General features: G+C 44.2%; 1 protein-coding gene across 3 annotated transcripts in view; it reads right to left on the bottom strand.

Moving 5' to 3' along the window:
* TSPYL5 (TSPY like 5) overlaps window positions 1-21,271 on the bottom strand; it is a 35,615-nt gene extending 14,344 nt beyond the window's left edge. For 2 of the 3 annotated variants that reach the window (XM_037731056.1, XM_017507582.2), the window contains exon 1: window positions 18,896-21,271. In XM_037731056.1, the coding sequence (XP_037586984.1) occupies window positions 19,843-21,096 (1,254 nt within the window). In that variant the 5' untranslated portion in view covers window positions 21,097-21,271 and the 3' untranslated portion in view covers window positions 18,896-19,842. Of the gene's footprint in view, window positions 1-14,790; window positions 16,402-18,895 lie in introns of those variants that run through there. The other variant, XM_037731057.1, reaches the window with a different exon arrangement.
* Between the last annotated feature and the right edge of the window lie 1,059 nt (window positions 21,272-22,330).

Raw genomic sequence — 22,330 nt, 5'->3', positions numbered from 1 at the left:
AACCACTGTTATTTCTGGTTTCTGTTCTAGCAGTTGGACCCAATCCTAACAGACACAGATCATGTGACATTTATGATCTCTTTAAAAATGTTTACTATCTTGAATCAAAGTAAATTACCCACTTGCTCCAGGTCCTCTGTCCTGAAAACATGTTGATGTATCTCCATGCTACAAAATCAAACCCATGAAGTTCCAACATGGTGCTTTGTAAACATCAACAGAGAGCAACAATAATAAACTATGAGTGGTCTGGGGTTTCGGAACTTCCAGGGCAGGTTTGATTTCTTACCTTTTGAAATTGAAGAAACTGGGACACACACTGAGCGACAAAGCCCTGATCTGACAGTGTTCTCTGAGACCCTAGAATCGCTACCACTAGCACTTTGACATCCATGCCTCCCCACACATTCCTCATAGGAGCTGCACCTGGCTTCTCACCTGGGAAGCAATAGCATTTTGCCCTATATCTTGAAGCCCTTTAAATGTCCCACTATTCGGTGGCTTGTTTTTCTGACTGCAGTCCCAGGAAACAGTGCATGAACTGAAAGGCTGACAAGGACTTCAATCTATTTCCTGCCATTTGCAGGAAGATTTGATGAGAAGCTTCAGCCGATAGTGGAATCTCCCAGTCTGGAGCACAGCAGAAGGCTTACATAACCGGGGATGGTTTGTCAAAGCAAATTTCACATGCAACTGATTCCATCACCCTGGGACTCTGGCGGAATAAATAATCACCATACACATTTTGTTAGCTACGCCTCACTAGAGATGGATTTTAGGAAGCGGCATCCTGAAGGCTGCTTATTTGTCAGTGCTCCATTAAGCATGGTAAGCTTTTCAGATTGGCTTTTCTAGAAAATTAGACTGTTGCCATGGCCAGGTGCCACCTGTCATGGTTACTGGCATTGTGGGAGCCAAAGGGAAGGATATGAAGGCCTGAGCTCACCTTCAGAAAAAGTGCTGGCAGAAAGCTGGGGAGACCTTTCTTTACAGAGTGAAAGCTTGATCAGAACTCTTGCAAAGAAGGCTCTTGACTTGAGCATCATAGAATTCCAGCTTCAAGTAACTGTGTATTTCTACACCTTTCTCCCACATGTCTCTTACCTTCCCTACTCTTCAGGACACACTGACTGATTCTGCTGGAACCACCTCAACACAGTAAGAGTACATTGATTGAAAATGGCTCTTGATGGAACAAACTGAGTCTCAAGATGGGAGAGTCACTTTGCTGTCACCAAGCAGGGCTCTGACAGGGGCCCTGTCCTGCTCAGGGGCCCCATTGTCACTAGGACTCCACTACTCAAGGACAAGGACTGGTCACAGAGCCCTTTATGTCCCAGACAAAGTACAGCACCTGGTTCACAGTAGGCACTTGGTACACAAATTCAATGGAATTGGAACATCACACCCTCCACTTGGGCTTCTTCTAACTGTGAATAGTTTCTCCACCATAAGAACGATTTTTGAGACCCTCTCATCTATATTCAATGTTTCAGGAAAGGAGCTTTCCAACTAGCATCAGCAAAAGGCCACGAAAAAAAATGGAAACTGCTGATAATATTGGTGAGAGGCAATGGAACCAATACCACCTTTAGAGCCTAGCACGTTGTAACCTCACACTCACCCTGTCATGGGATGCTGAGGCATATCAATATCATATTATAGGTGAGAAAATAAAGACATGGAGAGGTTACCAGATCCAAGGGGTTTCATAAGATATTCAAATACATTCTCATGGTTTGTGAAAATCTGGACTTATCATAAAAGCAAGGTTAATAAATGCTAACTTGCTTCACCAAAGGATTCCTTTAATTTCCTTATACTTACTAACTGTCTTCATGCTCAAAAGATATAGTTGTTAACAAAGTATTTTATATATATACACCTTTCAGCATCATGCTTGGTTCAAAGCAAGGCTTGTGTATCCATGAAGCTTGGTTCTATTCCATCTGTATCCATGAGGCTGCAATGTAGCTGCTTTCCACTCATCTCTAAATAAGAGCCTGGAGTTCAGCTGGGTGTGTCACTAAAGAGTCTTTGGTCCAGTTTCTTTGCTTGAAAAACAAGGAACACAAATCCAGAGCCCTGGTGGAAATGGTTCTGCTCTCTATGGACCAATCTTAGCCACTGCCGTGATTGATGCCAGCTTGAATTACTATTGGCTATTTTGTTTATCCTTTTGGGCCTCAAGGGAAAAAAACAAAGGGTTAGATAAGGCAATTTCTATGTTCTTCTCAGGTCTGATAATCTAAGACTCTAAATGCATGGGGAGCAGAGGCAGAAAGGTGGGCAAGGTTAGAATGGACAGGAACAGTCACCTGGTGCGAAAATAAGGGAGATGCAGACCTTTTGTATTTCCAACAATGTCCTGCAAGTGACTGCAAGACTATCTATAATAAAATAATGGACACATGAATTTCATCTAAGTTCTTGAATTTGAGAAGAGTGGTGTTTGTGAAGGATCCCCCTTTCAACATTTATTAGGGAAGTGTTTCCATTATCCATTTGGCTTCTAAAGCATCAAGGGGAGAGGTCCCTGTTTCAGAGGAATTGGCATTGAAGCTGGAAACCAGGAGAACTTTCGATTTCTCTCCAAAGTGATGGTGCACCAGTTAATTGTGGTCTCCAGGGGCCAACCCACCAGCATGAAACAAGATGAACGGGGGGCAGGGTGCAATGCTCAGAGTGAGGATCTACTGAATAGCCCTTGACTTACATGCTTTCCCCTTCAAAAGCAAAGGCATTAGGTTTATGGATGTGTTCACTGAGTGAAAGAAGGCCCATGTAAAGCAAGGTCCTAAGACATAAGTAATGGCCAGTGGCAGAAGGAGCTTCAGGGATTCCTAACAAATTAGTGCTCCCTGCATTTCAGTCTGTCTGCTCAGCCCACAGCCAGCTGCCCAGGCCTAGCTAGCTCCTGTAGGAACAGGAGGAACAGCATCATTTCCAAGGCTCTGGTCCATGCAGCACGAAGAGGTGATAATGGGCTCAGCTTAAGGATTTTCTCTCCATAGAGAATATCTCTTTTCTTCTCCCTGTGATGCATCTGCATCCACTCCATCTGGAGTTGGATCCCACTGAATGTGATGTTGCATAGACTATCCCTATAATTCTTCCCTGTTTTCCATGCTTCCATGATTACAAGGGATGTGGCCGGTCCACCATACATGTTCCAATTGCATGTGATGTTCCAATTACATTGAATTTGTGTACTAAGTGCCTACTGTGAACCAGGTACTATATTTTGTCTGGGAAATAGAAGGCTCAGTGACCAGTCCCCGTCCTTGAGTGGTGGGACCCTAGGGACAAAAGGGCCCCTAACACCCTCTATTCACACAAAGGTCCCAGGGTGTGGTTTGGGGATTTTTTAAAAACCAAATTTGGCACTTAGCATATCCTGCAGCTGCAATCTACATTCATAATTTTAAAGCCTATATCTATTTTTTCTCTGTGTACTCCTTAGAATTTTTTCTGCTCTAATTCTTATACCTTATATACTTCTTGTTTCCTAGGCCATACCAGCCTCAAGAAGCTCTGGGACTAATTAATAAGGCTCTGGACTACATCCAGTTTTGTTAACAGGCAAACTGCCCCTTACCTCACATTCATATCATGTGCCCCACATCTACTTTATGTCACACGAACACCCCTGTAGGCCCTAAATCACTCCTATATCAATGCAACCATATTTAAATATACCCACAGCCTTCATTTAGAGACACATGGGTAGATGGAGAGGCACAATTACAGAGTTCTATACATAGTTATCTATATTATATATTATTCTACATTGTTTTGCTATAAATTTTTGAAAGGATGTTCAATTTTCATACATTTGAGTTTGTTAAGAATAAATTATTTTATTGTTATGATCCAAAACTTTCATATTTACCTATAACTATATGAGACCTATACATAATCCATTATTAGATGAATGGCCTAATGTTACATTTTGAAAACACCTATTCATTTATTAATTTTGGCTTTGAAATTTTCTTTATGTATTAATAGTTAATAAATATTTTTATAATACCTGAAAAGTTTATAGGCCTCTGATATGTTGACCTACGAATGAACAACTCTGTTCTTCTCCCTCTGCTCCCAACCCTACCTCAGCCAATCCCAAATTCCCTTTGTAGCAATTCCAAGGACTTCTTGCTCCCATATCCTTGCTACTAGCTAGATATTGCTACTGGGTTCCTATTTCTGTTGCACTGGGTTCCGTGGTTACCTGAGATGACCATACTCCCAAGTGAGCTCTTTATTCTCTTAAGGAATAAGGCTCCCTCTTTTGGAGTTTCAATCAAGTTCCCTAACCATTAGGCCACAAGATGTGGCTTCTCCATGTGTCATTTTCCTCCCTGCTATAGAACATGTGTCTCAAAAGGGACACCAGAACCTGACTCTCCCTTTCATTGGGGTGAATTCCTGACCCCCTCCTCACCGGCCTTCACCTCCTCACCTGACTGCTCTGTCAACACAGCCCAGCCTAGCCAAGAGGGAAGCACACTGAACCACCACCACCAAGCACAGTCCATCTCTTTCTCTGACTCGTTCTTGGGACGAGTTTGTGTGGAGCATTTCTCACTAACAATCTTTTCCCCAGTGTTATACGTTCATTCTAGTGCCGCCCTGCTCTGTCCAGAAGTGAACCCTGCCATCTCTCTGAGCCTCAGGGACGTCACCTATATGGTCAGTCTTACATCCGTCCCTTAAGTGGCACCGTCCAGGGTTGGAAGATGCCCCTGCACCTGTGTGTCCCACTGCCACCCTCGTTCATGAGGTGTATCCTGTGCTGGGTTATCCACAGAGGAACAGAGCCATTGTGCAGAAAGCGAACAACTCCCAAGCCTCCCTAAAGTATGAACCCTGTGGCTCCTAGGAAAATCCCATCCCTGATTCTCAAGGTGCCAGCCTGTGACACCTGACCCTGTGCCTCTGCCCCTGAGGAAGCCGCTTCATCTGTCAGTAGTGGCTGTTAGCCTCGCTTTTTGGACATCCAGCCTCACATGCACACAGACAGCAACCACTGTCTGGATTATCTGTAGCCAAGAGGCACATCAGATATATAGAGGAAAAATATCAAAACCTTAAGAAAAGAATCATAGTAATTAAGCACAGTTTGATGCTTTGAGAGTTTAAAGCACATGTATGTCGCATAGAAGCTGCAACCAAATTTCTACCATATAAAGACTGTGATGCTGTGTAGAAAGGCAGGGGAGAGAGTTGCTGATGCTCGATGCCTGGCCCTGGTCCGGATCCTTATAAATAAGTGTTTTTGGTTCTTGTCCCTCCCACTTCCTTATTAACAAAGATGACCTGGGAATGGACTGTTTCTTCAGCAGGCATCTATTGTTTTGGCCTGCCCAGCATCCATTCCGCTTCCTCTGGTACTAGCACTATGATTTATTTTCATTTGGAAAAAAAATCACCCCTTTCCTATTGTCTGTTCTTATAGCTCGGGTGGAGCTGCCCCCTTTCCTGGCTCCAGGGCTTGGGCAGTGTCCCAGTTCTTAGCAATTGATTCAAGTGTTCATAATGACCTAATAAGCCAAGAGTTAATCTCAGGAATTTTTTTTTTGTACTGGCAAGGAAGAAATACTTTTATGCTTTATTACGGTTACTGAAAGGGTAAGAGTTGCAGGCCTACAGCACTGAGACACCATCTTGCCACAAGGAGGAAAGTATCTGACCCTAGATCAAGTCCTGTCTGAAACCCAGATTGCCCCTGGACTTCTCAGTTCTATACATAATCTGAGTCTTGTTTTTTTTATAACTTATATCTAACTCCAAACTTTTATTCCTTTTTTACAGATTAAAAAAAAAAAAACACTTATAGAAGCTAAGTAACCTTCCAGGTTCCACACACTAGCTAGTAGCTCTCAGGGTTTTGGTATGAACACAGATATTCCTAACTCCAAGTCTTAGCTGTCAAACTCTACAAACTTCCATTATATTCCGTTCCCTTCACTCTGTGCTCCAGACCCAACTCTAGTAAACATTTAGCAGACAACCATTCTGGAACATGTGGTGTTGCCATCAAGTACCCAAAGCCAGTGACTCCAGCCAGGCTTTCTTGTACCACCGTCCATATCCATTGCACTTTCTTGATTCCAGCTGGAGTTTCAGTTTGGTTGTGAAGGTCAGGGCTTTCAAACACAGGCTTCATGCCAGCTATAAGGTAGGCATGTTCTGCAATCTGCATTTTACCATTTTCCTTTACCTAAGAGATCCATATCATTTTCCCACAATTGCATGTTGACCCAGGGGCTACCAGAGCACTCAGGGAATGAGAACTACCCATGGATTACTGGCAAACTGTCTCTTTTTAAGCTGGCTTGGGTCACCATGGTTCCAGCACAACTAGGGCCAAGGAGCATTTAAAATACCAAACAAGGTGGGGTGAGGCAGCAAACCCCTTACACCCCACTTGAATTAGAACAATCTCATGAAAAGAGAGCTGAGAAATGCACAGGGCATACCATGTTGGGAATGACTCTCCCTGTTTTCCCCCAGCCCTCAACTCAGAAGAAGCTGAGATAAATATCAGCTTTTCTAGGAGGAAAATATAACAAAAGTCCAACAACAAAAAGAATGGCCTCCCAAATGGTGATTTTAGCAACGTTCCTGGGCTATAGGGAGGTTCTCCATCTGGAGGTCTACAGCAATCATTATTTGGGGGGATTGTCAGTTTCAAATGATAACTAATCCTAGCCAAATTGTTGTAGAATCAACACAAATTTATCGGCAAAGTATGTGCTTGTGTTTAATCTGCTCACAGGATTATGCTAGAAACTGGTCCAGATTGAGAAGACTGTCTTTAATCAGAGGCCAAACTAAAGTTTTGGCAGCTGCGATAGCATTTTGCATTATTCAGATGCCTCAAATGTAACTGTTGAAATAAACGTTCATGCTTAACTTGAATGCAAGGTGCCACCACTTGATCTCCATACTGCTTAGATCCACAGGGAACCCAGCAAAAAAGTCAACCATACATGGTAAAGCTACCAGGGTTGATACTTAAATTCACAGCTGGGGTTCACATCTCTTGCCAAAGCACCGAATACTTTTTCCAGGAGGCCAGCAATATTGATTTAATACCTAAAAATAATTTTCTTGACCAAAAAGCCTCCGAATCATTGAGAAATATTAATATATGCATTTTATTCGGAAAGAAATAATAGTAACAGAAAATACAAAATTAATCCCATTGATTAAAAAGAATTTAAAGCGCTTCCATTGAATCATGAGTAGGACAAAGAAACTCACAAAATCTTCGAAGAAGAATCTGCTGTAATGCCCTATAACCACTTGGTCGTGTGCTGGCTTTTGTTAAGTTTTTGTTTCATGTTTTCATTGAACTGTTCATATATATATATATATATATATATACACACACACACACACATACACACACACGTATATCTATATATATACACACACATACATACACACACATATATCTATATATATACACACATACACACACATCTATATATACACACACATACATACACACACATATATCTATATATATACACATACTTACACACACGTATATCTATATATACAGACACATACATACACACACATGTATATCTATATATATACACATACATACACACACATGTATATATATATACACATATACATACACACACGTATGTCTATATATACACACACATACATACACACATGTATATCTACATATATACACATTCATACACACACATGTATATATATACACACACATACATACACACGCATGTATATCTATATTACCTATCTATCTATTACTCTTCCCATTTAGATGAAACAGTAAGTGCAAGCCTGTATTCTACAGGGTCTTTGACCGTATGGTACCTAACTCATGCCTGAGATCACAGAAGGTACTAAACAAGCAAGCTGTCTGAATTGATGAATAAATGTTGACTATCTCTCCTTCTCCAAGGTGTTCTAGCAATGGTGGTCATGGAGCCTCCTGAGCCCCTGGCCTTAGGATTGTGTGGCGAGTGCCTATCCAACGGCAATGTTCCTTCTTCCTTGCAGTTCCCAGGGAAATAGTCCTGGTCAGCCCAAGCCAGTCATAGTAACAGCCCCCTTTGCCAACCATTTGTCTAAGGGTGAAGACTCATTTCTGGCCAAAAAGATAAAGCAAAGTCCATTGGGAGGCTTCAGGAAGTGTTTTCCTCCCCAGTAAAAGAGAGAGGGTTCTAGGGGAGAAGTCCTAGTTTGCTCCTTTTCCCAACTTTCCTGTTTTGAACACTGTATTTGAGGATACGATGCCTGGAACAGAAGCAGTCATCTTAGGGCCATGAGACAAGTTTGAGGACAAAAAGTCTTTGCCAAATCCAAAAATTTTGGAGGGGAAGGACTGGAAGGAAGGAAAGAATCTGGGAGTTTGATAAGTGAGCAGCTAAAACTAAGCATTGGATCACTTACCTCCAGATTTCTTATCACAAAAATAGTACGTGTCCTTATTCCTGGGCCTAAGTCAGGGTTTATGTTACTTGCAACTGAAAGCATCCTTACTGATTCATATCATCCTTGTTAAAAACAGGAGTAATTATGTCTCCCCTCTTCCAGGAGGGAGGGTATGCTATAATTGAGAGTACAGAGGTTCGGGAGCCAAACAGACTCCAGTCAGACAGAATTCTGGCTGAGTAACCCTAGGCAAGTTTCTTAATTTTCAAAGCTTCAGTGTAATTAACTATAAAATGTAGGTAAAAATGAAGACTTCATAAGCTTACTATGATAAAAAAAAAAATAAAAATAACAACTATATATAAGTCACTTAGGCATGTAAGTGCTCAATAAATGTTAACTCCTTACTTTTTCACTTTCCACATAATCCCTGTGTGGAGTAGAAGGTCAATTAATTTTTTGCGAAGGGGAAAGCACATTCCCATGGTAATACCAAGAAACATTGATTTGATTTTTCATCATGTTTCTTATTCTAAGACAAGACAACTGATAGGGATTGCTGTCCATGTGGGAGGCTGGAGCTCAAAGAACAGCTTCTAATCAGCAGGCCTGCCAACGTGGCCTGTACACAAACAAATCCCTCACTTAGGAGCTGTTCTTGCCTTTTGTTGAGCCTGATGCTATCTGTGACTCAGCCTCATCAAACCATCTGCTTAATGCCTCTATTCAGAAAGGCCCCCACCTTCTGGGCTGTTTTGGGCCAGCAGGGTGTCTGTTTCCCACAAACTGCCCACAGCTGGGAGCCTTTAAAATGTGGATCCAACTCCTCAGTGGGCAGTGATCCCTGAGTGGGTGTGCATCATGCCCTGGCAGCCCTAGGGTGGTGTGGGCCTGAGGACAAGCAGCAGGCAGTCAAAGCTGGCTTGCTGGCAACTCTCATGGCCTTCCTGGACACACACCTAGGTAGGGCCCCACACACATATGTGCATGCACGCATACACACACACACACACACACACTTTCCACACTTTCCCTCCCTGATGATTAGGCACAGTGATTACCACCCCTTGGAGAGCTGGGAACCTATCTACAGTCACACACTGTCCTTCCTCCTTCCTGAAGGCATGAGCACAATGTAGCCTAACTCACAGACTCATTCTGCAAACCCCCACCGGAGAGGCAGTGCAGAATAATGGTTAAGAGCCTCTAGCCCTAGCTCCAGAAATTACAACTTACGTAACCTTGGACAAGTAGTCACCTAACCCCTTTTGAGATCTTTTATCTCATCTGGAAAATGAGGATGATAAGAGAATTGTTGCGACAGTGTGCATAATGTGCTTAGCACTGTGCTTGGCATGTGGTACCCACTCCATAAAATGGACTCTCCGAGTCCCCCTGTATATTAGGAAGGGATCATCTCCTCCTGCCAAAGGACAACCCCAAGGCATGGCCCACCCACCATCTTAATTGGCCATGGCTCATAGGATCAACACTTGCACTAGTCCAAAATATTTGTCAGATACCTCCTATGTGTGGGCATTTGAGATCCAGCAGCAAAGATCTTTAAGAGCTTACAGTCTAAAGGAAGAAACAAACTCAGAGACAAAATCATAATGATGAATCATAAATCCTATCAAGGAAAAGAGGAAGGAGCTGTTAGAAGGAGTACAAAGTGAGCAGCAGGAGTGGAAGTATCATTTTACTGAAAGTCAGATAAGATCTCTTGCTGAGAGAATGGCATGTAAGCTTGTGGGGACTCAGTGTCCCTCACAAATGCTAGAAGGATAACAAATGATCCTCAAGCCACAGGTGGCACTAGTAGCAAGACAGGTTTTCAAAGCAGAAGATGAAGAGATCTCCTGATGATATGCTGGGGCCCCACAGCCTTGCTGCCTTAGGGACAATCTGCTCTGTAATCATAACCACCTCCAGAAGGTGCCCGGGTTCCAAATGCCTCATCTTGCACTCTTGTCCCCCTCTAAGTGCCCTGAATTGTGTCACAAATCATCTAGTGCCACAGCACTTGGAAAAGCAGCACTGGGCTTTGATGATCATATTTTCCACCTAGTCTTGGAATTCAGTCTATTTAGTATTGAAGCTCAAAGTAACTTTCCCCTGGATTTACTCACTCTGTTCCACTCTGCAGGTTTAACCTCCTGTCCAGCTTGATTTTCAGTGAAACCACTTTTAGAGATTGTTTTTGTTCTACCCCAATTTTCTGGAGTCATTTAAATTCAAGGGACCTCTTAGGAGATTGCAGATTATATATACATATTTCTGTATAGAGAAAGAGAAATCATCCCTGGGAAAGTCACTGTCCAGAATCACATTGGCTTTGCTTTTTCTTGTTTTCAATCACAGACTCATGTGCTGTAGAACACTACTAAAGCAGTGCACATGATAGATTTCCAACATTTTTCATTTCCTTTCCTGCTCTCTTCCATTTCCCTGCCTGATTTCCAATGTGACAGTGATTTGGTGCCACTGTGTTTTTTGCCCAAGGCTTTGTGCAGGTAATAGCTTCCCTCTCCCATCTCTTTTAATCCATTTCTATTAGGTTCATGCTTCTCCTTCACTTGAAGTTATTCCCAATCTCTACTCCTGGGCTCTTCTAACCTCTCTGTAGTTTGTCACTGATGCCTTCACCAGTTTCTAAGGACCATTCATTTGCTTATTCATTCAGTGCTTAATGAGCACCTACTATGTGTAGGCCACTGAGCTGTGGGAATACAAAAATGATTAGCACATACTGTTTGTTGTTATTCTTCTGTGATCTAAGGATCACATGGTCTCTGGTGGGAGCAGGCAGGTAAACAGCTAAGTACAAGTCATTACATTGTTACTGCAGATTGAAGTGTGGACAAAACATTGTAGAAGTAAAGAAAAGGGAAGGATTAATTCAGCCTTGAAAGATTAAAAATAACGGCACAGAACAAGTATATCTGAGCCGTATCTGAAAGGGCTTTCTTGCAGAGCAAACAGCTTGTGTAAATATGATTGTTCAGAGAACCAGATATGGTTCGTATTGGCTGGAGCACAGTGCAGGATGGCAAGGGGAGATAGTTAGATACAAAGATGAGAGGAGTTTGGTAAATGTTGGTTATGGCCAAAATATAGGTCAATTGAACAGTTGACTGTAATTGACCGTAAATATTAAATAAATAAAAATCCACACGCTTGTAATGACAGTAAAGAAATCATCCCCTTACTTGAGACCACTAGAGGTTATTATTATACTGACTTCTGATGCTGAAAATAGGTGATTAAAGGGAAGGAATTAAGTCTTTGCACTGCCTTTTTAGGAGAAAATATAGTTCCCTGCCAGATGATGAAAGACCCTTCTCATACCAGAATACCAGCCGAAGGCAAGTCAATGTCATGAGTGGGAAAATTTTAAAAGGTGGGGGGGATTATCTTGATTTTAAAAAGACTAAAGAGATACAGCAGTCAAATGGAATGCCTGAATATTATTAAATCCTGATTGTAAAACTAATAGGGTAAGATAACCTTGGGAACAATAGAGAAATCTAAATATGGACTGGATACTAGATGGTATTTGGGAATCAATTTCCAGCCTTATAGTGATCTTGTGATTATGTGGTAACCCTTTTTTTTTTTTTTTTTTTTTTTTTTTGAGAAAGAGTCTCTCTCACTCTCTCTGTCACCCAGGCTGGAGTGCAGTGGCATGATGTCAGCTCGCTGCAACCTCCACCTCCCAGGTTCAAGCGATTCTCCTCTGTCAGACTCCCAAGAGGCTAGGATTGCAGGCAACTGCCACCATGCCCAGCTAGTATCCTTATTTTTAATGAGATCCACGCTGAATATTTAGGGGTGAAGCACCATGCAACTAATTCAAATGGTTCAGCAAAATCAACATATATACACACACAAAAACAGACAAACTAAATATGACAGAAAGTTCACAATCACTGAACTTAAGTTGTAGGCATACAGGTGGTCATGGTACTTTTCTGAATATTTGTAAGTTTTTGTGATAGGGAAGCTTGGAAGAAACAAAAGGTAAGGCCACATAATGGAGGGCCTGTTATGAGCTCCTTTGGGATTCTGGATCCTACTGCTGAAGGTTTTAATCAGTGGTTGACATGATCAAATTTGCATTTTAGAAAGGTCACCGATGTACTGCATTTACTCAACTACCATTTATTGATCACCCACATCAAATGTTGAGTGAACCCTGAGGTAGTGCTGTGGGAGATACAAAAACCAAAAAGGCACTGCCTGGCCAGAAAAGCATTTACCATGTAATAGAGGAGATGAGACACAAAACACTGAGCACAGGGTAAAGCCTTCATGTTAGACGAGGTAACTGGGAGACCTGGGGGGAAAGGCAGGTGCATGGTGTTATCTGGTGTCAATGTCTGCAAAATTATCTCAGAAAGGATAAAACCACAGGTGACTGAAAACAGCCTGTGAGCTCTAGCTCCTGAAGTTTCCTTATTTCTAGATGGCAGAACCCTAACCCCATGAGAGATACTAGAAAATGCAAGCTTTCCTTGAGGTAGGTTGTAGGAATGTGACCCATTTCTGCTCCAAAAGACCTGACTTAGGTCTCCTGAAATACACCAGGGACTACTGAAAAAGGTCTTTCCCGATAAAAACAGAGACATGTAAGAAGGCCCCCTCCTCCTTTCTTTCTGCCTCTAAGTGCAGTTGGGTAAGGCTGTGATGCCTGGAGTTGGTGAATTGTGAGGGGAAAGCCAAGGGAAGGAAAGACAAGATGGAAGACTCAGATCCCTAATATCATTGAGCTGCTGAGGCCTACAACCTGGCAACCTCCCATTACCAGACTTCTTCTTATAAAAGCAAAATTTCCCCTTCTCCAATTCATTTATATGCAATTGTTGATACATACGGCCAAAAACTGTACTCAGCCCTCATCTACAAGCATACTGTATCTAGAGCCAATCCTAACCGTTGAACAATGCAGTTGAAGGAAGCCTCACCCATCACTGAGTCAAGTCAGTCCTGCTCCTAGTTATGATCACATGCATGCTGTAGTTTGGGATGGTTAAAAAGTTTCACATTCATATGCCAACTCAGATTGATTGGCCACAACTGGCTAATCTGCTGTGCAGAAAGTTAAATACAGGTTCTGTGGAAAAAAAAAGTGTCTAGATTGGTAGCGCCAGACATCTGCCCTGGGCCACATGCTTACCGTTGGAATCAGAAGCCCCAAGTTTGAGTCCTGGCTCTACTACTTTTGTGATTTTGGTTATGTAACCTCTTTGAGCCTTCTGATCGGACAGTTGTTATAGTCAAGATAATGTAAGTAAATGTGCTTTGTAACCATGAACTGTCACACAGATGGTAGCTACTTTGTCTTATATTTGCTCTGTCACCCAGGTTGGAGTGCAGTGGCACCATCTCAGCTCGCTGCAACCTCTACCTCCCAAGTTCAAGTGAGTATCTGTCAAACGTCAGCTGAGACCAGGTTGACAGGACAGAGGGAGAGGAGAAATTCAAGGCTCGAGACCTGGATGGTCAATAGCTGGACACCTGACAGGAGGGCCCAAGGCCAGAGTTTCAGGTGAAAGTGAATGAGCAGTAGTGAGGTGTGACCCTGAACAGTGAAATATAGTTGGAGAAGATTCCAAAAGCAAAAGTGAAGACACTAAGGGCAAATAAAGACAGAAACCATGGACTGGATAGCCTATGCTCTACTTTTTTATTGTCCCAACACCTAAGGAACATGACCCTACCCATCAGTAACAGTGGCTCCCCATGGCTGAGGACTTTTCTGAATCTTCAGAGGGGCAAGTAAATTGGCCAAAGTTCCCTCTCTAGGTGGCTCCAACATGCCTCCCTAGAGGCAGTGTGTCTTTTCCTCTGTTGCAAGCCACTATAGTAGACTAGAATGAAGAAACTTGAAGTGCAAGAAGAAATAATCCAAAGTTGGTAGAGATCTTTGGTAAGCTCAGGAGGGCAGGACCATTTTATTTTTCTCTCCTCCCTCACCTATAGCCTAGCACTAACCTACCACACTTCCAAAAAAAGCTCAGGAAGTAACAGTTAAGAAATCAGAAGAGGGTTTTTTATAACAAAAGTCAAAGCTAAAAGGGGGACCAAGGACTCTTGAGATGAGTCAGGGTGACCCAAGAGGCTCTCCCTTTCCAGGTTATGGAAGACCTGAGTGCCTTGTGAAGTCTGACCTAAAGGCCAAGGGTGAGGGAGGCTTCCTTTAGCCCCCTCTTCAACCCACATGGATCTAAAGCATTCACCAGCCCCATGCAGGAAACTAGAGAAGAGACTGACTGTCAATCCCAGGCAAAAGCAAAGAAGAGACTAAAATCTATGGCAGGTGGGTCAGTGGGCAGGGTAGGGGGTGCAGGTGGAGGAAGAACAATGCAAAGTTGTATTTGTCTTCAATGTCTACACTAGAGACTGGTTCATATAAGAGGCAATGAATGAATGAGCCGATGGAGAAGTAGTAAATCCCAGATTGAATGGGTTGTCCAAGGAACTGAACAGAGGTGTTTGAAAGAGGGCCTGGACAACAGAGGCCCCGCACCCACAGAGAAGCAGGTGCATAAACTTAATTGAACTGGGCAGGGAGCCCCTCCCAAGTCATAATCCAAGCAAACTCTGAGTGAACCCTGAGAGGAGACTCAGGCCTGGAGAGGCTGCTCTCCATCCCTTCTGCATTCCACATATCAGAACAACTCCAGGGGTTTAAATTTTAACATGCAAAATTAAGAGATTCTACATAAAGATACTGTGATAAACTGAAGATTATTTCCTCTTGAGTCAAGAGCTATATGTGTGTGCATTCTTGAATCAGATTGTCTGAGTTTAAAGCCTGGCTCATTCATTACCAGCATGATCCTGAATAATTCACTCAACCTTTTTTACCCCATTTCCTCAACCCATCCCCTCATTAGATATAATTATCATTTGTCCTAAGGACTCAATATATTAATTGTATATCACCTGCAATAGTGCCTGGCACATGATATGCCTCAATACAATTAACTACCATAACATGTGAGGCACATATGTGTCAAAAGAATACAAGATGCTGTCAGGGTTATATCGCCCCTGCCCTCACACCAAATTTGTATGTAAAAGTCGTAATCCCCAATACCTCATAGTGTAGCTGAATTTACAGACAGGGTCTTTAAAGGGAAATTAAAGTTAAATGAGCTCATTAGAATGGGCCCCAGTTCAAGATGACTAGTACCCTTATAAGAGATTAGGGCATACACACACACACAAGACCACGTGAAGATACAGAGAGAAGGAGGCTATCTATAAGCTGAGTGAGGTCCTCAGAAGAAACCAACCCTGCTGTTACCTTGATCTTGAATTTCCAGAACTGAGAAAATAAACTCCTGCTTTTAAGCTACTCAGTTTGTGGTACTTTGTTATGGCAGCCCCAGAAAACTGACAGATTTCCTTATGAAACAAATGTGGCCCACTTCACAAATTACCAAATTCAAATGCCCAGAATATAAGTAGTGCTTTAAAATTCATTCATTCAACACTGGAGCACCTACTATGCCCTGAACATTGCGTATTTATAAAAACCCTTCATCATATAAGCCAATTTTATTTTCTTGTCAATAACCACCCACCTCTAATTTTGTCCATTTTCTGCTGGGCAACTTAGTGTGGCACTTGGTGGTCTGCCACTGCCTCTCCTGATTAATGGGAAATGATCCTTGTTATGGATCTGAAGTGAACAGCATCAGAGGATGTAGTTCTCAACTCTTGGCTAAACGCTAGAATCACCTGGGAAGTTTTTAAAATACCTATACCCAGACCTTCCCCTTATCCCATTCCCCTTATCCCAATGTAGTTGGTCTTTGTGTGGAGCTCTGGTAGTGTTTCTGTAAGCTTCCCAGACAATTCCAGTGTTCAACAGAGATTGAGCACTATTATTCAAGTTTAAAAGGGCCTTCAAGGTCACCCCCCCTTCCACTCAAAGTGCAGTTCACAAACCACCAGCACTGTCATCATCTGGAAGCTCATTAGAAATGCAGAATCTCAGGTTCCTTCCCAGACTACTAAATCAGAATGCACATTTTAACAGGATTCCCCACACAATTCAGATGAACTCTAAAATTTGAGAAGCACTGTATTCCCACTAGAATCTAGATTATTCTAACGGGAGTTCAGTGCTTCTGAATCAACTAGAGAGCATGTTAAAAACTAAGCTACCTGACTTCCTCTCAGAATCATATAATCTCAATATTTGGGAAAAAGGCCTAGAAATCAAAATTTTATGTATTTTTTGTGTATCTATTCAGGCAAGGGTCTGAGGCCTGGGAATCACTTATCTAGGCCAATGTATATATCCTCTCAACTGCCCAGCCTCTGTTTAACAACCTTCCAATTCTTTTTTGAAAATCAGAAATATAACAGAGATACAGGTTTTTATTTGTCCATCATGCATGCAAACTTACAACTATTTATACTGTTTAGGAACACAGAAATAATTGCATTATTAACAGGGTGTCAAATTACCGAGTACAACAACCAGTTACTGATTATTCTGGGGAGGTTATTTTCACAGAACACAGCAACAATTTCCAAATTATTCTTCCAAAACCAGAGCTATGAGACCAGTACAAGCTGATAACAATTCTAACGGCAAGTCTTCATGTTACACAGAAAAAAAAAAGACTGACATTCTGGTGAAAGGTCTCAAGTATCTTATCATATCAGAATTTTTGAAAGAGTTTTACAGGCTCTCTCTTCTTTTGTGGATACAAGGGAAAGGAAGAATCCCTCTCACTTCTTTTTGAGACTCCTTGTTAATTCTTAAAACACATTTCTAAGGCCCATCTCTGGAATGTCGTTAACGATAAAAGCAAAAAGCAGACCTGATATGATTATGATAGTGCATCCCATCACTACCACCACCAAAAGACTACCAATCTCCCCAAGTAGTCACAGTTGCACTGGCATAGTGGCTTGGATTTTCAATAAACAATACAGGTGAAATGAAAAAGATACAAATGAAACCAGATTGACCGTAATTGATAAGTGATGCAGCCAGGTGATGGGCACATGGGGTCCAAGTTCCCCTCCACTTCTGTGCATGTCTGAAAATGTTGATAATAAAGAGCAAAAAAATAATAACAACAAAAAGCAGACTTGCACAGCTCTATTTTCCCATTAAACTAAAATGGGGAAACTGGTAAGACTTTAAAGGCAAAATGTGCAGCATATAGCATTAATCTTCTACATGTACAAAGCCACACCTAGAACAAAAAAGAAAGCATCCAAAGTATAATTATTCTGTTTCTGGTTTGTCTCTGTAGCTTATAAAATCTAATGATGAGACTGGACAGAACGTTGGGAACACCCTCAACTAGGCATCCTATTTGTCCATATTCACAACCCCTTCAATTCTCCTTTTCTAAGCTAGGGAGGTCACTCACAGGCAGGCATGTTCCCCCGCGGCTTCTCAAGCCATTTCTGTCTGATTTTCCAGGCCTGCTCCATACCAGGCTCATGCCTACCAGACAGTTTGGCTCCGAATCCCCTGCCTAGCCACACCCCTGCTACAACTTTAAGTCAAGGACTCTCTTGAGGAACTTAAAATGAGGCCTCCCTAAGAAAAGGGAAGGTAGGAAGAACAAGTGTAGCTATAGTCCTTCTTCCCCACCCTCAGGGATAAGAGAGGGAAGGGCCCAGCTCTGCTTTTACATCCACTGGAAATAACCTGGAAATCCAAAACAGATTCTGCCCATCCCCCAGGAGAAGCTTACAATGCTCCATATTGGAGACGAAAGCCTACTCCTGGAGCTACTTGAGGTAGAAGCAAAGAGAGCAAAGGACTGCTGAAAAGTGGGAAAGCTGGGCGCTGAGGTCCAGATGGCCAGAAGCTACCACAGAGGAGGAAACAGCAGGAGACACTTGGGTGTTAGGGAGAATTAAAACAAAGTGGAAACGAGTAAACACTAGTCTATGACATGGCCGCCTTGGGGTTTGTAACTCGAGCAGATGATAGGCATGAAAAGGATTTTCAACTTCAGAACTGCAGAGTGAGCCCTGGAGACAGGTTCAGGGTCTGCCAGCAGACCCACTCGGACTTCTGGTTTCCTCAACTCTCTTTCAGCCTAATATTTGTGCACAGTGCCAAGTTCTCAGCTATCTCCCTAGCTGTATGTAGAAAACCGTGGTTTTTCAGTTTTTTTCTCTGTGGTACTATTTAAACAAAATAAAAAGGAATAAGGAAGGAAGGGTGAAGGCAGAAGGGGAGGAAAGGAGGCTACCAGGAAAGGGAGAGATGAAGAGAGGGAGGAAATGAGGGATGGTGGAAGGCAGGCAAGCCAAGTAAGAAGTATGAGTGACCTGAAGTCAAGCAAGTAGAGGCCCACAGATCAGAAATAACCTCTTCTCCAGAACCCCTACTATGGCACTCTGCTCCTGTCTTAGAAGGGAATGAGGGAAGTTGACAAAGATATCTGGCTGGATTCCATATAGGCCCAGTCCTCACCCTCACCTGGAGCCACAGCATGACAGTGAACACAGGTCCACACATATCAGCCTGCCCAACAGTCTGGCAGCCAGTAGAGTTCCTGGAAGGCTGGGGAGGGTAGGTGTGTGTCTCATGCACTGGCAGGGAGCCTTGGTCCACAGGCAGTTCTTGAGGTCCTTGTTGATCAGGAAACCAACTGAGGCTGATAGCAACCCAGACAAAACTTAATGGCTTGATAGTGACAGGGCATGGCACAGACCTTGATGAAAGTTCACCAGCAGAAGGCCCCAGAAACAGGAAGAGACACATGATGGTATAGAACACATGGCATACTGTTTCTTGCCCTTAACCTCATGCATGCCCAGTAGTCAAGTGCCATTCTGCAGAACATCAAGCAGGATGAGTATCATGGACCACAGGCCAAAGCCAGAGACAAAGTAGGTGACATCTTAGCTAGTAACCCCAGACCCACAGAACAGTAAGTTCTGGCTGATGACCAATACCATGTGCACTGACTTCATTCTGCAGTGGCAATGGAAACGCTTGCATAGATGACATGCATGGGCAACATGAACACAAAGCCCAGCAAGTCACTGGCCCCGAAGGAGCAGAGTTTGAAGATGCACTGGTCGTCGTGGAGGATGACTCATGAGTGTCCATGTTAAAGACAAGTGGGGAAGGCCAGAGCCAAGAACAAGGTCCAGGCAATGTAGATAAAAGGCAGCACACATCTAAAGCATGTGTGCTTAACATTTAAACAGTCCAGGTGCGATCACATAACATATGACACTGACATGGAAAAGCAAGAAGCCATGAGGAGGCAAAAGAACGTGATCATAAATGCCATATTCTTGTAACTAAAGTCCAAAGAGTCTAGTACACAGAGGCCAACATGAAGAGAAGGCAGAGCGCCAAAAACGTCGTCAACCAGGAACAGTCCGGCAGGTGGCAGCAGGGAGACTTGTGCAGGATCAGTTGGACTGGCTCACCCCAGGCTGAGGAGTTGCCACTGGCTGCTTTCCTGGACCTTGTCTGCCTTCTTTTTCCTTTCCTTTCTCTACACGAGACCCTTCACTCAAAAGGTAGAACTGCAGGGGATTGGGCCACAGTTCCTCGTTGATTATCTCCACAATCTTGTCAGACTCAATGGAGCTGTGGTTTGAAAACCACCCAAAGAAGCTACGGTTGTTTTCTGGGTTTCCCTGGCTTACGGACTGGAGATCATGCCCTGGGAGCCACTGGATTGGAGTAGAACGAGACACCACCTGGCCAGAAGGACCACACCCATATTCCTTGATGAGCACCTTATTTTGGAAATATGGGTTGCGATCAAAGTAGAACTTGATTTTATAGCCCAATCTGGCAAGGCCAAGCTCTTCCACTTCCAGGCTGCTTAGGTAGCTCAGCACCTCTTTTTCTTGGTTGTTCAGAAAGGATGCTAGCTGGGGGTGGTTCTGAAATGCTTTCCCCCAGAAGCCTGGGATATTTTGGATGAGGTGGTTCCTGCGCTCCAAGTGCTGCAGTCGCAACTGCCCAAACTTCCTCGAGAGCCGAAGGTAGGCCCTGTCCGCCTGCGCGTTCATGTTCTCCAGCTTCAGCTGCACGTTCTCCAGCGTATCCATGCTGCCTTCCGTCGCTGGGGGCCCCGACCCTGCATCTCTCTCTTCCTTCTTTTCCTCCCCGGCTGAGACGGAGGTATTCTCCCCTGCTGCCCCTTTCTTCTGCTTCCTACCAGCTATCACCTGAGGCCCCCTCCCCGCGGTGCTACACGTTTCCGGGGCCTTCTTCCCGGCAGGGCCACGCCGGTTTCCACCGCGGGGGGCATTTTTCGGCCTTCCCACGGTTCCCGCTGTTCCCACGAAGACAGTGTCTGCGACCAGGCGCTCCGAGAAAGATACTGCCTTCCCGGGGCCGGAACTGGCCGCGGCCTGCCCGCGGTCCCCCGCAGCTCGAGCCCGCAGCGCGAGGCCACAGTCCAGGGGGAGACGGCAAGCGGCCTCCTCCCCAGGCCGGAGGAGCTGCGCGGACGCAGCGGTTTCCAGGCCACCCCACCCCGCGCCAGCCTGCACCTGTACCGCCCGGATGTCCTCCCCGAGACTCTGGTACTGTGAAGGGTCCGGGTCGCGCGGGGCGTCGTCAGGAGTAGGGCGGACTCGGGCTTTGGCACGGCCTTTGCCCCGGCTTTTGGCGCGGGAGGATTTTCGACCCCGACTTCGGCCGCTCATGGTGGCGGCGGATGCGGCTTCAAAACCACGCTGTGACCCTGCGGCTCCTGACGCCAGCTCGCTGTCGGGACCGAGCGGGTCTCTCCACTGCAACCGCCGACGTCACGACCGTACGACTGCACCGTCGCGCGAGGACGGGATGCGCCCCGTGATTGGCGCGGCCGCCGCGGCTGCGCACGAGACGACCCCCGCGGGCACTCCCACCCCCAACTCTCGCGCGGACTCGCTTTCGCTCTCAGCAAGTTTTTCTGACTGCGTGGGGATGCGTCAGGGGAAGGGGAGGGGTGCTGCCCTTTCATCTCTTCCCTGCGGGCTCATTGTGCCTTCAGGGTCTTGGTGAACAAGGCAGCCCTAAGAGTCATCACCATCTGTCCCCCATCACCTGCTTTCTAAACTAAACATCTTCAGCTTCTCCAGTTATCTCTTGTGACAGCTGTCATGAAGAAGGTCCTCGGGCCTGGGTGTCTCTCTCTTTGAACCCCTTTCCTGAGAGATTTGCTCTGGTAACTCCAGAGCATGTAAAAGTGGATGCTATAATGCCGGTCTTCAAAGCCATTTGGTACGTAGTGGATGGTAGTAGAAATTATAAAAACAATAGCAACTAGTATTTTGTATCATTTGTGCCAAGCACTTTACTAGGTGTTTTAAATGCATTGTCTCAGTTGACGAAAGAGGTATTGGTATCATTTCCATTTTCCAGATAATAAAAATGCAGCTCAGGACACCTGAGCACATTCCCTAGGTTACACAGTAAGGGATGGAAGCACAATTCAAATTCAAGCCCATGGGGCTCCGTATCCTATGCCTGGTATTTGGAAATGGCAAGTCCTTCCAGACTTGTTCCACTGTAAATTATCAGGCTGACTCTTCCGAAGCCGGCCTTGCTCCTTAACAAACAGCCTTCTGTCAGCCACCTGACCACCTCTTCTGCCTGGGAACATCACCGGAGTCCCCCGGCTGCCTCAGTTTACAGAGCTGGACTATACGGAGCTGCTCCTATACATAGGAGCATAAGTGAAGACCTGTATTAGAGCTCTTGAAATTGGAGTAAGACAAGAATGTGGTCAGAGGTGAAATTATTATTCAGGGAGCAGATTGAAGTTCAGAAGCAGAGCCTCCAAGTGGCAATGCAGAAGCCCCAGAAACTTCTTACACTGTGCATGGAAACAGCCGGACAACCTGCCTCATCGTCCCGGAGGTAGCCTTGGACTACGCTCTTTCTAGCGAGGTAATA

The sequence above is a fragment of the Cebus imitator genome, unplaced genomic scaffold, assembly GCF_001604975.1.
Source record: "Cebus imitator isolate Cc_AM_T3 unplaced genomic scaffold, Cebus_imitator-1.0 Scaffold379, whole genome shotgun sequence".
NCBI classification, from domain to species: Eukaryota; Metazoa; Chordata; class Mammalia; order Primates; family Cebidae; genus Cebus; species Cebus imitator.
This window is presented reverse-complemented; position numbering and strand designations above follow the sequence as displayed.